Source organism: Trichosurus vulpecula, chromosome 2, assembly GCF_011100635.1.
Source record: "Trichosurus vulpecula isolate mTriVul1 chromosome 2, mTriVul1.pri, whole genome shotgun sequence".
Lineage (NCBI taxonomy): Eukaryota > Metazoa > Chordata > Mammalia > Diprotodontia > Phalangeridae > Trichosurus > Trichosurus vulpecula.
The window spans coordinates 335,174,937-335,190,114 of NC_050574.1; the positions used below are offsets into that span (position 1 = coordinate 335,174,937).

General features: G+C 37.6%; 1 protein-coding gene across 1 annotated transcript in view; it reads left to right on the forward strand.

Annotated features, from left to right (window-relative positions):
- CCDC58 (coiled-coil domain containing 58) overlaps positions 1 to 13,994 on the forward strand; it is a 36,731-nt gene extending 22,737 nt beyond the window's left edge. The window contains exons 6-7 of the mRNA XM_036744099.1: positions 10,528 to 10,587; positions 13,700 to 13,994. Of these exons, the coding sequence (XP_036599994.1) occupies positions 10,528 to 10,587; positions 13,700 to 13,750 (111 nt within the window). The 3' untranslated portion in view covers positions 13,751 to 13,994. The remainder of the gene's footprint in view (positions 1 to 10,527; positions 10,588 to 13,699) is intronic.
- Positions 13,995 to 15,178: the final 1,184 nt, after the last annotated feature.

The following is a 15,178-nucleotide window of genomic DNA, read 5'->3' on the forward strand; positions in this document are numbered from 1 at the left end:
GCAGTTGCATGATATACTATAATTTGTTCAACTCTTCCCTTGGTCATGGGTGCATGATTAGGTTTCAGTTTTTTTGCCTTTACAAATAATGCTCTTAGGAACCACTTTATACAGATAAATCTTTTTCCCCTTGTCTATTATGTCCTTGAGAGATAAAATTAGTAATGAGGTTGGCCAGCCAAAGAATAGGAATATTTTTGTAACTTGTGGTACAATTCCATATTACTTTCTGAAAAAATTGAAATTGCTCATATTAGCATGCAGATTTTCCCACAAACATATCACATGGTATTTTATTGTCTTTTACTGTCTTTGCCAATTTGGTGAGTATAAGGCAATATCTCACGAGTTTCATATTTCATTTTTCCAATTATAAGTAGTACACTTACATTTTGTAATACTTTAAAAGAAATTTTTTTTCAAAGGCCAACTTCTAATGAGGAAGTGATTCTTAATATTGAAAACTTGTTAACATTTCATAGAATCCTAAAGCTGGAAGATACCATGTCTATTACTCAGATATTTTGTCTAGTTCTTGATTCCTGGTTACAACCCTTCATCTAAGATTCCTAATTTCTTTGGTTTAGCTCAGGCCTACCTAGGCTGGGAGACCAGTTTTGATCCTTGGCAGGAGTATATGAGGAAGCCCTACCTTATAAAACCTTTGATTTACTATTAGGGTCTATTCCTGCGTTTAATGCCCCACGCTTGTTAAGTAGACTTGTTACATTTGAAGGCTACTGCCACTGGGTATACTTTCCAATATTATTTTTTCCCTCCTCTCATCTTTCATTTTTTCTTCTCTTGGTGTTGCCTAGGTTTCTACTTTCTGTTTTAGCTACTGCTACCACTTCAAGCCAACTTCCTCCTTCCTGGAAAAATTTCTTGGCCCCCCCTCAGCTAGCCTGTCCTGTTGACAACTGAGTCTTCAAAATAGTTTTATTTTAATCAATTGTTTGCCCATTTGTATGTGAACAAGCAATTGGTGACGCTTAGAAGCATAAAGTAATTCCTGGGTGATGCAGCTTGCTCCCTGTAATGTAGTTGATCTAAAGAGTTTCCCAGATATCTGAAAATATATTAAGATGAGTAGGTTCCCCATTGCATCAAGCATGCCAGTGTTTTTTTTTAAATACTGGAATATATCACGTAGGCTTGCTTCACCCCCTTGGTGATGGAGAATGAGTCAGATAGCCCATTCTTGCTGAAACAAGTAAGCATAGCATTATTTCATTTGTTAATTGGGAGTAGCTAGTCTTATTTCAAAGATGTGTGACTCTAGATCTATTATTAATAGAATAAAATGTTTTTGCATTATCTTAATGCTGTATGTAATTTTGCTTTGCTTTCTTTTAAGGAACTAAAATTTCTTTAGTAAACAAAAATTTCATTCATAGGGAATTCTTGGTGAGAAAACCCACTTGACCATTACAGATCAATAACTACTCTGTAACTAACATTTAGAGAGTTGCCTGGGTCACTGAGAGATTAAATAACCTGCCTAGGATCCCTGGGCCAGTATGTGTCAGAGGTGGGACTTGAAACCAGATGTTCTTCACTCCAAGGCTGGCCCTCTCTCCACTATGCCATCCTGCCTTTTCTGGAGTTCTTAACAGTTTTCTAGTTTTTAATGTGCAACTGTCTGCTGTTCCATTCTTCTCCAAAGATACAGTGTCATTCTAGGAGTGTTCTGATGATGAATAGATTCAGTAACTTCTACATAAGAATTTTGGCCAGGGTTTTTAGTGGTATAGTATGAAGAGGCTTCCTAGGAGTTGCCCCAGTTAGATTTCTTCTTAGTGGTTGAAATGATCATGGACATTTCAAAACCTTGAGTAATTATTTTTCCCTCAGTATGTTGAAATCATATTGTCATTAAGTGATATTTGCCCTTCTTGATTAAAGAGCTGTTCAAATTCTGGGTATTTACTGCTCTTCGTGGCTGTCACAACAGTAGGGTGACCTTTTCAAAAAAAGGAATAATGGCCAAGTTGTTACACTTGGCAGTTTCTTTACATTGTATAAGGCTTCATCTGTAGTGTAGAAGATCTTTGCTTTGCCTTTGCCTTGTGGAGACAGGATTGTAGAGGCCTTCCTCTTAATTTCTTAATACTTTGTGGTGATATGGGTGTGGTCCAGTTCTTCCTGTAATGGATCAGTCAGTTTATTGGTTGTTGGCCAAGGATTTCACACTTGGACTGGAATTTTGGAGGTTGTCTGAAATCGTAATTCTAGTCACTTCTACCATTCTGCTACCTCCTGCAGAGGTAGAAATGAGCCAGTACAAGACTGAGCACCATTTTATATTTTTATCTGTGTTCATGTTTTGTTATGACTGAAGAATCCATTATCTGTTGGCCAGCCTTCTGGCAATGAAACTCTCTGTACTTATCTAGTTGTTCCTCAGGCAGCAAGCATAGCCTGTGGCTGGAATTGACTTTTCAGTCTCATAGACCTTACTAGAGCTTGTGTTCTGAAGACCTAACTTTCAAGAAACCAGTATCATGTCCATGTTGTGATAAGGTACTAGAGTAAGGTTGTTGTAGTGGAGACATTATAGAATCTTGGTATCTCAGAGGTGAAAGTGCCTTGGGAGATCACTGAGGCCTAAAGAGGTAAAGTTGGTAATAACCAACAGAGTTGCTTATTAGCACAGCTGGAACTAAAATTCAGGTCTCTATGTTCCTATCAGTTCAACGTCTTTTCCTATCAAAAATGCCATACTTGATCTTGAAACTAAGGGGATGGCTATTAATTGTGGAATGGCTGAACAAATTATGGTTTGTGAATATAATAGACACTATTGTGCAACATGAAATGACAAAAGGGACCAGTTTCAGACAAATCTGAGAAGATTTGTATGAACTATATAGAGTGAAGTGAATAGAAGAGAATAATTTGTATAATAACAACATCGTAAATAAAAACAACTAAGAAAAAGATTAAGAATTCTGTTCAATACAATGACCAACCACAATTACAGAGGACTAGTGATGAAACATACTACCTAACTCCTGACAGAGAAGTAGTGAACTCAAGGTACAAAATGAAACATACATTTTTGGACATAGCTAAGGTGTGGCTTTGTTTTACTTGGCTATGTATGTTATTAAATTTTTTAGTTTAATTTAATTCTGATAATATACACTTTTCCTAACACAATAACCATGAAACAATCCATAAAATGCAGTACACAAAATAAATTTGGTAATATGCAAATGATTTTTCTTACTAGTAATTCCCTAGAGTTCTGTGACCTTTTGTGCTAACATTTCAATAAAAAACCCATCAATTTCACAAAATATTCCACTTTTCATAACACACAAAAGCTATTAGTACCATAGATACAGTACAGCTAATAAAATTCTTAAAATTAAAATTTTTTTAACCTAAATTTTACTTGCCACTGTCAGATGGCAGTATGAGGTGGTTATACTGCATACGTATAGCTGTAAATCTTTCTACCTTGGCCACCCTCTGCAAACCAAGGAGAGATTGATGGGACTTTAGTCAGTGCTCTTGAAGGTGCTGAGACTGACAAGGTCTTGACATTATCTCCAATGGTGTGTCCTTCATGGCTGGTGGATGGCATTGGACATCATAAAGGATACACCAGCTTGACATAATCCATCAGCATTGTCTACTTCATGCACTGTTTGAGATTCTTAAGGGTCTCAGAGTACTGGAGCACAGCAGTGAAACACCTAGTAGGATACCAGCCACTCCAAAAATGTGTGTGTTGTGCCTCTCATTTTTTTTTTCCAACTGTGTTGTGTTGCAAAAGAAAACACCAACCAAAAAGAAAAACAACCAACAACCCAATAAAAATAAAGTTGGAAAAGTACACTTCAATCTGCATTCCAATTCCATCAGTTCTTTTCTCTGGTGGTAGATACATTTTTCATCATAAGTCCTTTGGAATTGGCTCGGATCATTGTATTGCTCAGAATAACTAAGTCATTCACAGTTGGTTATTGTACACTATTGCTGTTATTGTGCATGGTGTTCTCCTGGTTCTGCTCACTTCACTTTGTATCAGTTCATGTTAGTCTTCCCAGGCTTTTCTGAAACCACCCTATTCATCATTTCTTATAGTACAATAGTATTTCATCATAATCATATGCCACAATTTGTTCATTCATTCCCCAATTGTTGGGCGTCCCCTCAATTTCCCGTTCTTTGCCTGCTAGAAGTATTTTTCTACAGTTAGGTCCTTTTCCCTTTATTTTTTTTAATCTCTTTAGAATACAGACCTCACAATGGTATTGCTGAATTAAAGGGCATGCACAGTTTTATAGCCCTTTGGGGAGAGTTCCAAATTGCTCTCCAGAATGGTTGGATCAGTTCACAACACTCCATTGGTGTCTTAATTTTTCCACATCTCCTCCAACATATCATTTTTCTTTTCTGTCATATTAGCCAGTCTGAAAGCTATGAGATGGTACCTCAGAGTTGTTTTCATTTGCATTTCTCTAATCAATAATGATTTAGAGCATTTTTTTCATATGATTATAATTAGCTGTGATTTCTAATTCTGAAAACTGCCTGTTCATATCCTTTGACCATATATCTGCCGCTCTGCCTGGTTTCAGCTCCACAAACAAGATTCTCCTCCCCCTCAAACCCCGCCCCCCCCACCCGCCTTTGGTACCATCTGGTATCCCCCACTCCACTTTCCAAGCTTCCTTTTCTGTGTTGTCTCCTGGTTTACATTATAAGCTCCTTGAAGATAGGGGCTGTCTTTTTATTAATTGTATCCCTAGAGATTATCACAGTACCTGGCTGTATCAGCAAGACAATAATCACAGTATAGATGACAATTGTTAAAATGCCTGTGTGGTTCTGTATCACACTCTCCACATAAAAGTTAGAGGAAGTAAACCATTTATTCAGACACCGGAAGACCAGATCCCATAAGCCATCTACCCAGTCCATCACAGCAGCAAAGAACTTGATACATAATATCACAGCATGGGGGGCAGAGCCAAGATGGCAGCAGGAAAGCAGGGACTTGCTTAGGCTCTCCCCCAAATCCCTACAAACACCTGTAAATAATGGCTCTGAACAAATTCTAGAGCTATAGAACCCACAAAATAACAGAGGGAAGCAGGTCTCCAGCCCAAGATGGTCTGGATGGTTGCTGGGAAGGGTCTATCAAACTGTGCTGGGAGCAGAGCACAGTCCAGCTTGGGCCGCACCAGGACAGCCAGACCCTGAGGAAATTGGGTGGAGCAAGCCATAGGGCACTGAATCACTGAGCTGTGGCAGCTTCCTGACTTCTCAACCCACAGACACCAAAGACAACTTAGCAGGTCAGTGGGAAAACTGCTGGAATGGGTGAGAGGAGTGGGTGCTCCGCCCCAACCCTGGGGGCAGAGGAGGTGGTGCAGCGTGGGTTCTGCCACAGCAGGAAGCTCCTATGGCTGCTTCCAGAGCTCCAGCTGTAGTTGTTTCTGGCCCCAAGCCCAGTGGGAGGAATCAAGCAACGTATCAGAGTGGGAGTGCAGGGAGCACTTTGCTGGTGCAGAGGCAGCCCTGCTTGGATCTGGGTTGCAGTCCTGGTTGGCAGTTCTTGAGGGAGGAGGAGCGCTGGTGTGGCAGGGCTAGCTGTGTAGAAGTAGCTTTGAAAACAGCAGCACTTGGCCCCAAAGCTTGGGACAAAGTACTTGCCATCCTGAAGCCAGTCATACCCTGACAAAAACCTCAGGGATCAAGTAGTTGGCTGGGAACATGGCCAGGCAGCATAAAAGGACTGAGACTATAGAATCTTTCTTTGGTGACAAAGAAGATCAAAACATACAGCCAGAAGAAGTCAACAGAGTCAAAGAGCCAACATCAAAAGCCTCCAAGAAAAATATGCAAGAAAATCATGAAAAACAGGTCAATGACTTGCTAAAGGAGACCCAAAAAAATACTGAAGAAAATAACACCTTAAAAAATAGACTAGCCCAAATGGCAAAAGAGCTCCAAAAAGCCAATGAGGAGAAGAATGCCTTAAAAGGCAGAATTAGCCAAATGGAAAAGGAGGTCCAGAAAACCACTGAAGAAAATACTACCTTAAAAATTAGAATGGAGCAAGTGGAAGCTAGTGGCTTTATGAGAAATCAAGAAATTATAAAACAGAACCAAGGGAATGAAAAAATGGAAGACAATGTGGAATATCTCATTGGAAAAAACCACGGACCTGGAAAATAGATCCAGGAGAGGTAATTTAAAAATTATTGGACTGCCTGAAAGCCACAATCAAAAAAAGAGCCTAGACATCATCTGTCAAGAAATTACCAAGGAGAACTTCCCTGATATTCTACAGCCAGAGGGTAAAATAGAAATTGAAAGAATCCACAGATTGCCTCCTCAAAAAGATCCCAAAAAGAAAACTCCTAGGAATATTGCTGCCAAATTCCAGAGCTCCCAGATCAAGGAGAAAATACTGCAAGCAGCCAGAAAGAAACAATCTGAGTATTGTGGAAACACAATCAGAATAACACAAGATCTAGCAGCTTCCACATTCAGAGATGGAAGGGCTTGGAATATGATATTCCGGAGGTCAGTGGAGCTAGGATTAAAACCAAGAATTACCTACCCATCAAAACTGAGTATCATGCTCCAAGGCAAAATATGGACTTTCAAGCTTTCTCAGTGAAAAGACCAGAGCTGAATAGAAAATCTGACTTTCAAACACAAGAATCAAAGAGAAGCATGAAACAGTAAGCAAGAAGGAGAAATCATAAGCGACTTACTAAAGTTGAACTGCTTTGTTTACATTCCTCTCTCTCTCTCTCTTCATATATATATATATATATATATATATATATATATATATATATATATATATATACACACATATATATATATATATATAAAGAGAGAGACAGAGAGAGAGAGAGAGAGAGAGAGAGAGCGGGCACAGGGTGAGTTGAATATGAAGGGATGGTATCTAAAAAAATCAAATCAAATTGAGGGATGAGAGAGGAATATATTGAGAGAGGGAGAAAGGGAGAGATAGAATGGGGTAAATTATCTCACATAAAAGTGGCAAGAAAAAGCAGTTCTGTTGGAAGGGAAGAGGGGGCAGGTGAGGGGGAATGAGTGAATCTTGGTCTCATGAGATTTGACTTGAGGAGGGGATAACATACACACTAAGTTGGGTATCTTAACCCACAGGAGAGGAGAAAGGGGATAAAAAAGGGGGATGATAGAAGGGTGGCAGATAGGGAGAGGAGGTAATCAAAAGCAAACACTTTCAAAAAGGGACAGGGTCAAAGGAGAAAAGTGAATAAAGAGGAATAGGATAGGAAGGAGCAAAATATAGTTTGTCTTTCTCAACATGAGTATTGTGGAAGGGTTTTACATAATGATACATGTGTGACCTATGTTGAATTGCTTTCCTTCTTAGGGAGTGTGGATGGAGAGGGAAGAAGGGAGACAATTTGGAACTCAAAGATTTAAAAACAGATGTTCAAAAAAAAATTACATGCAACTACAAAATAAGATGTACAGGCAATGGGGCTTAGAAAGCTATCTTGCCCTACAAAAAAGTAAGGGAAAAGGGGATGGGGGGGAGTGGGGTGACAGAAAGGAGGGCTGACTGGGGAATGGGGCAACCGGAATATATGCCATCTTTGAGTGGGGAGTGGGGTAGAAATGGGGAGAAAATTTGTAATTCAAACTCTTGTGAAAATCAATGCTGAAAACTAAAAATATTAAATAAATTAAACAAATAATTATAAAAAACAAGATTATAGAATTGTGATTGGTTGGAGATAAGGACCAGGAATGTTTCCAGGATAGGAAAAGGCTAGAAGTCAATGGAATCATGAGTTATATACACATAGGGTTACAAAATTGTATCTACTGGCTATGGGTACTCCCTCAAAAAGATCCATGCCCAAAGATAGGTATGCAGATACAGTTAACACCTCCCAGCTATAATGTATGAAGACATGTGGTACCCTCAAACCCTGACAGTTTATGGGACTTTCTAATAGAAAGAAATAAGTATGAAAGAACTCTGAGAGACTCATAATTGTACATGGGTTCTTTCTTCTGCTGGAACTAGTTTCAAGAGGACTTTTAAAAGATACTTTTGGATCATCATCAATCATGCATTTCTTATGGAAATGCAATTTGCCTACAGTGGAATTTACTGTGTGATATTTCTCTGATTACCACCTGCCTCATCATTGTGTATCCCAGAATGTGGGCTGTCCCCTGGCACCATCTTGTCTTAGAGGTACTTTTGTGTAAATATATTTACATGCATATGGTTAAAGTATATAGGGGTAGGAAGAGCACCAGACTTGGAGGCAGAAGGTGTAGCTTTGAGTCATACATCTAAAATTTATTAGCATGCAGCCATAGACAAGTTAATTTATTTCTGAACCTGTTTCCTCATCTGTCAAATGAGGATACTTATACAACCTACCTTATAGAATCTTTGTGAAGAAAATATTTTGTTGACCTTAAAATGTCATATGCATAGGAGCTTTTAGTATGAAGATTTTCAAGTGGGAGACAGCATGTTATAGGAGGGAAAAACCACTAGTCTGGAAGTCAAGAAACCTAGTTTTTATTGCTTCCACCAAATATCTGTGTGTGGGGACAAATCATTTCACATCTGGACCTCTGTTTCCTCATCACTAAAATGATAGGGTCACACTAGATGATTTCTAAAGTCCTGTTCAGCCCTAGCTCTGTGAGTCTTTGAAAACAGTAAGTGAATAGACAAGAAAGAGAATGGATTGGTAAGCATAGGATGTGATTGTGATTGTAGAAATGTACATAAGATGTTGTTTTAAAACTTTTTTTTTAAATCAGTTCAGTTTAATGCCTCTAGGCTTAGCCTAAGCAACACTTATAATTTCTTTGTGTTCAGGACTGCCCCTATGAGCCTCTGTTCGAATTCCTCTTGACCTAGACCGCTATTTGCTGGGGAATTCATTGTATTTGGTGAATAGGTGGCACATTATGAGTTACACATTACACATATTTACACGGTCACCTTCTGGTCAATGATTACTTAAGCAAAGTAATGTGTTCCTTTAAAATGTTATCTGTCTTACTCAACCCTTATCCATGGCTCAAACAAGTTAAAGGACTAACAAAGGATCATGTTAACTTATGTCCCCCACAGTAATTTTCTTCCTCTAGTTTTGATGAACAAATGTGTTTGTTTTTAAAATTTTTTTTCTCCTGGTCTCTTTTCCTTAACACCTCCCCCACCCCAACCCCAGAAGCAGCAGCTCTGAGAGTTCCATAAAAGCCATTGCAGAAAAGAGGGGGAGGGCTAAAGGAACTTTTTTGTTAAAGGGAAAGGGCTTAAGGCACTACTAATGAATCTTCAGTTACATTTTCCTAAATCAGGGGCTCCCAAGTTTTTTTTAACAATGGGCCATATGCTACTTCACTGGTTGAGATGTCAATGTTGATCCAACCATTCTGGGAAACAATTTTAAATTATTCTTACCCTTTGACCTATTGATCTCAATACTGAGTTTTTGCTATAGGAAGATTATTGGCAACAAAAAAAGGCCCATATATATAAAAACATTCATAGTAACATCAGCTTTCTGTGTGTGAACCTTGATCTTATTAATATGAGTACTCCCTCTAGTGGTGCAGAGTATCTCATTCATACTCTATTTGTAATAGCAAAAACAAATAAACAAAAACCCTCAAAGCAAAAATAACATACCTCTAAATTGAAAAATGGCTGAAGTTGTGGTATATAGATATAATAGAATATTTTGCCGTAAGACATAACAAATAAGAATTATTCAGAGAACTATGGGAAGAGTTGGGCGATATGGAATGAGGAGAGCAGAGGCAAAAGAGCATTTCAAGTGAAGCCAACAGGAAATGGCAACAAAACTCAGAACAAATGCAAATGAATAGCATTAGTGCCTCCATTAAGTAGCAAATTACAAAAATGGGACTTGGCATACATCATTGCAACTTATTTTTAGGTCGTTTTGCTTACTTGTTTGGGGCCATGTTCTTGGTATGTTTGGATGTCTATCATTTAAAATTAAAATATATCAATAATGCTTATACCATATAATCAGAAATTTGTGAATAGCCTCATAATACATTTAGCCTCTTTAGTAATTCATAATTAACCCAAGCTTGCTAGTATGACACCTGGTCATGTTACACAGTGGTATTGGCAACAAAACTACCTGGTTGGTTTTTAAAAATTACTGTGCTTCTCAGGTGAGGTGAATTTGACTCCAGAACCTAGACCTCATATTCATTGCAATACTCTTACAGTGCACCAACTTCATCCTGGCCACAGCAGCAGTTTACTTGTATGATTATTTCAGTGGTAAAATTAAAATGTCTGCTAAAAGGGAGGAAATCGTATTAGTAAATATGGTAACATTAACTAGATAATATGAACACTTAAGAAACAAATGTTTCATGTTTTATAAATTAAAAGTTTAGTTTCATGTAAATGTTCCTTGATTTAGGAGTTTTAATTTTAGCTTTTATAACTTATTATACCCTTCCCTGTTTTCTTTCCTACAGTTGAAATGGATGCAGTCAGAACTGAATGTTGAAGAAGTAGTGAATGACCGAAGCTGGAAGGTACCCACAACACCTTGCTCTGCTTGCTCTTTTTTATTTGTTTTTGTTTGTTGACAGTTCTCTGTTTAGTCTGGCATGTTCACAGAACTGGGGGGATGAACTGACCACTCTGAAATAGCAAAGCCAAAGAGAGAGAAACACTGTAGAATAAGAGCCTTGTTGCTCTGAGGATATGAACAAAAATCTGTCATTTGGAGGAAAATTAGTTTCTTTCCTAATTTCTCATCTTTATCAACATCTTAATGGAGTCAGTATTGTTTAGGATTTGAATACAAACAAGTCCTAAAAATAATTTCACAGCAGCAGTTATATGCCAAAGATGTAAATTTTTATTCTTGATTCATTATCTCTCTTGAACCAGGGAGGTGTTGCTTGTGCAGTATTTTTTTTTGGAGAAGGGGGAGGAGATGTGGGACTGGGTCTCCCTATCTCCAAGAGACTGGAAAGAAAACAACCACTCCTGAGCCCCACCCCAAGCTTTTTCAGACCTGAGTTCTTTCTTCCTTAGGCAGCTCTCAGGGTTTCCCTATAGTAGTTCTGCACTGAGTGTGGACACCTGATGGACTTTAGCCCCCTTGCAGCTCAGCACTCCTGAGCTCAAGTGATCCACCAGCCTCAGCCTCCACAACAGGGTGCACCGCAACCCTTAGCTGTGGTGCAGTATTTCTGACATTCTTGACACTAATTTAAATTTTAGTTAATAAGGATAATTATTTTATTGCACTATAGAAAAGTTTTTATGATTAACCTTTTTCATCACTGATGAAATTTACCTACAAAAATAGTCACCCTTTCGTGGCTCCTTACACTCCAGTTTATCTGACTACTAAACTTACTGTTAGAAGTTTTCTAGGTTCAGAGTACCTACCAGTTCAAATCTATCCTTACTTAAGTTCTGAAGTGTTTTTTTGGTTTGTTTTTATTGAAAATATAATTTGCATTTATTCAAAGGCTACCTTGAAATGAATTTTAACTTCTCAATCAAAACTTTCTCCAGTATCATAGCAACTAATTTTTTGCCAATATTACCAGAAAGGGGCTACAGCAGTGGGCTTGGGAGTGACAAGATGTGGTTCTAGTCCTATCTTTTGTCTCTTACTAGCTGTGTGAACCTTGGACAAATCACTTAACCTCTTTTTGCCTCGGTTTCATGGATCTTTCTTACAATAATGTTTTTAAATACATAAAATAAATAGGATTACCAAGAAAACTAATTGTATTATATAGATTGAAGTAATTGTTACTATAATATTTTAAAAATGAGTTGACAGACCCTCAGTAAGAAACTCTAGAGTAAATGATCTCTGGCTTTCCTTCCATAGAGCTTTAATATTCTGTGATTAAAGAGCTAAAGATTGGGGGCAAAAATAACTTTTTTAAAAAATGAATTGCAATATCACATCATAATTCCTGTACATTGAAGACAAGAAAGAAATGCAAGAGCAATATAATTCCTACCTCCTGCTTATGTTTCCATTCTTATCCTCCTGCTTCTCCCCTGCAGAGTACCCTCTGCTCTAGTTGGTCAGTGCATAAACGTTTATTAAGTGCCTGTTCTTTGCAAAGTGCTGGGATACAATGAAAGGCAAAAAACAGTCCCTTCTCAAGCTGCTCATAGTCTAAAGGGAACAATAGCGTACAAATAAGTTTATATGGGAGAAATTACAGATGATCAACTGAGAGAGGGCCCTGGAATCAGGAGGGGAGGGTCAGTGGGGGGAATCAGGAAAGGTTTCTTGTAGAAGGTAGAATTTTTAGCTGGGACTTCCAAGGAGGCCAGCAAATGGAGGAAGATGAGAGAGAGAATCTGAGGCACAGGGCACAGCCAGTGAAAATGTCCAGAGTAAGGAGATGGAGGGTCTTGTCTGAGGAACAGCAAAGAAGCCAGTGCTGCTGCATCTCAGAGTAAGAAGACTAGTTAGGTAAGGGGTCCAGCTTAGGAAGGGCTTTGAACACCAAATAAGGTTTTATGTTTGATCTTTGAAGTGATAGAGAGCCATTGGAATTTTTTATGTAGAGAAGTGATGTGGTCATTTGTGCTTTAGGAAGAGCAGTTTGACAACTCAGTGAAGGATGGAGGCCACTCTCTATCTATCTTGCGCTTTCCTGTCCTTCGCTTTTATTATTGAATCCTTCTCTTTACACTGAATACTCCTTTCCTTTTTGCCTCTTTTTTTTGCCCCATTCAAGATTTAGCTTGTATTGCACTCCTCGTACCAGCACCCCTTGATTATACCTTTGTCATCAAAAATGACTCCCCAAATTTTCATTTCTAAATAATCACCCATAACCCATTTGTATATGAGTTACTTTGTCTATACTTATTTATTGTTAACCTGACATCCTGAAAAAAAGTCCATTTTCCTGTTAAAAAACTTAACATTGTACAAGTTTGTCATGCAGTTACTATATATAAATAAATAACATCTTTTCTAAGTTGACTGCCAATTGATGGACTGAACAAATATGTTTTAAAGGATTTCATATTCTTAAGAATGCATTGCAGCTTTATCAGCCAAGTACTAAAAATATGGAGCATTAATCAAGACCCTGAAGAAGACTTGTATCAGATTGGACCATGTAATGTAATTTATTCCACTTATATTCTTTCTAAAAATAAAAGACCGGCTTTTCACTTCACCCGAGATTATCAGAACTATTACAGCCAAATTAGTGCTTAATCAATAGATAGTAGCCTCAAAGAAAAGATTTCATGAGAAAATAAAGCTTCCCCATCAAAAAAAATTCTATATTTGTATTAATTTTAATTAACACTTATATTTCACTTAATTGTATAATTCTCTAAGATATATTTTTTATTATGTTACTGAGTAAATTGTCTAGTTTCATTTTTCCTTAAGATAGTTGACGTTCATTACGATTTCTCAATTGTCTTAAAAACGGACATTATTGACTCCTATTGACTGAGTGCATTTTTTAACTTCATTAACCAGTTGAAATTAATTAGTAAAGAAACATTTTTACTAAGTCTGTGAAGCTGGAACAAAAGACCTGAATGTTTTTCTTCTACAACCTGGTATTTCTTTTGGTTTGAGTCCCTAGTTTTACCAAAGACAACTCAATGACTTTTGTTTTTGTTTCAAATAACTAGGTATTTAATGAACGTTGCAGAGTTCACTTCAAGCCTCCAAAGAAAGAATAAAGAAAGGATATTTCTGAAGGAGATAGTCATATCCTAAGAGCTGAACAAGACAGACACAGGAAGGGCAGGATGCTTAGATGGATGATTTCTGAGCCAACAGACCAAGACCTTTTGTTGATTTCAGGCCCACTTTGCCAAGACCTCAAGTATAAATAATTCTAATAATTATGGAGAAATCAACTGCTATTTTATACTGAATCTGTGAAAAAATGTTTTGTAACTATTAAAATAATTTTCAGACGGAGTATATGTATTTTTTATTCCTTTCCCATATTGAAGTAGTGAATTCCCTTTAAAGAAGTATGAACACAATTTCAGTTGCCAAAATTCAGTCACTTTTGTGTTATACCTGTTTTGTGGGGGAAATGATTAGTAAGATGGAATGTTGAACGTCTATGGGATTTTAAAAGTTTGGTCTTAACCCGATGTTTGAATTTATCCTTTTATTTTCACAAGGATTTGCTGGTCATTAGTAGAAAGAACAATAATTTAAAGTAGTCCTGTAAAAATTACAGAATGCGGGCAAACTAAGGTTCTCTGACTTCACATCCAGGTTCTTTCTACTCTACAGAAGTGGTATCAATCTCAGATAGGAACATATCCCTACAGGCTGCATTATTGACTTAGAAAACCACAAGTTAACATTGTCTATGTTGCATTGTATTTTTATTTGTTTTGTTAAACATTACCCAGTTACATTTTAAACTGGTTCTGGCTAAATTTGTCACTTTTGCTCTACAGTACTGCTTTTTGCTCTGTTAACAACTGAGTTTTCTAATGTGATTTTACTTTTTAAAATAGATTTGGAAGCTCATCTGTTTTGGTGATTATTGCTGTGAGATTGGGTTAATAAAAGAATGTGGTGGTGAGAGAAGTTTATGTGGCTAAAGATAAGCAACACTTGCAAGAGAGCATTAAAAGCCTCTAAGTGGCGCCTTGGCTTGAGGTCAGGAAGACCTAACTTCAAATGCTGCCTCAGATAACTCTGTTAGCTATACTGGGCAAATAACCTCTTTCTGCCTGTTTTCTCATCTGTAAAATGAGGGGGTTGGTCTCAGTAGTCTCTGAGGCCCCTTCAGCTCTAAAACTATGATCCTATGAATCCTTGGTATTAGATATCAAAAGCCAAGCACCAATGTACAGTGGAAAGAACTTTGGCTGTGGAATCAAGACCAGAGTTCAAATTCTACTTCTGGCCCTTTTTATCTGTGTGATTTTAAGCAAGTCACTTAACTTCCTTGGGCCTCAGTTTTGTTATTTGTTAAATGAAAGATTGGAGTAGATAGATGGTCTTTGAAATCCTCACTCTAGATAATGATTCCATGACCCAAATGGGTACTAGTAAGTCAGCTCAACAAATTTTTGTTAAGTACTTACCATCGTCCAGGTACTAGAGAGACAGAGACAAAAGCAAATGGATCATTGACG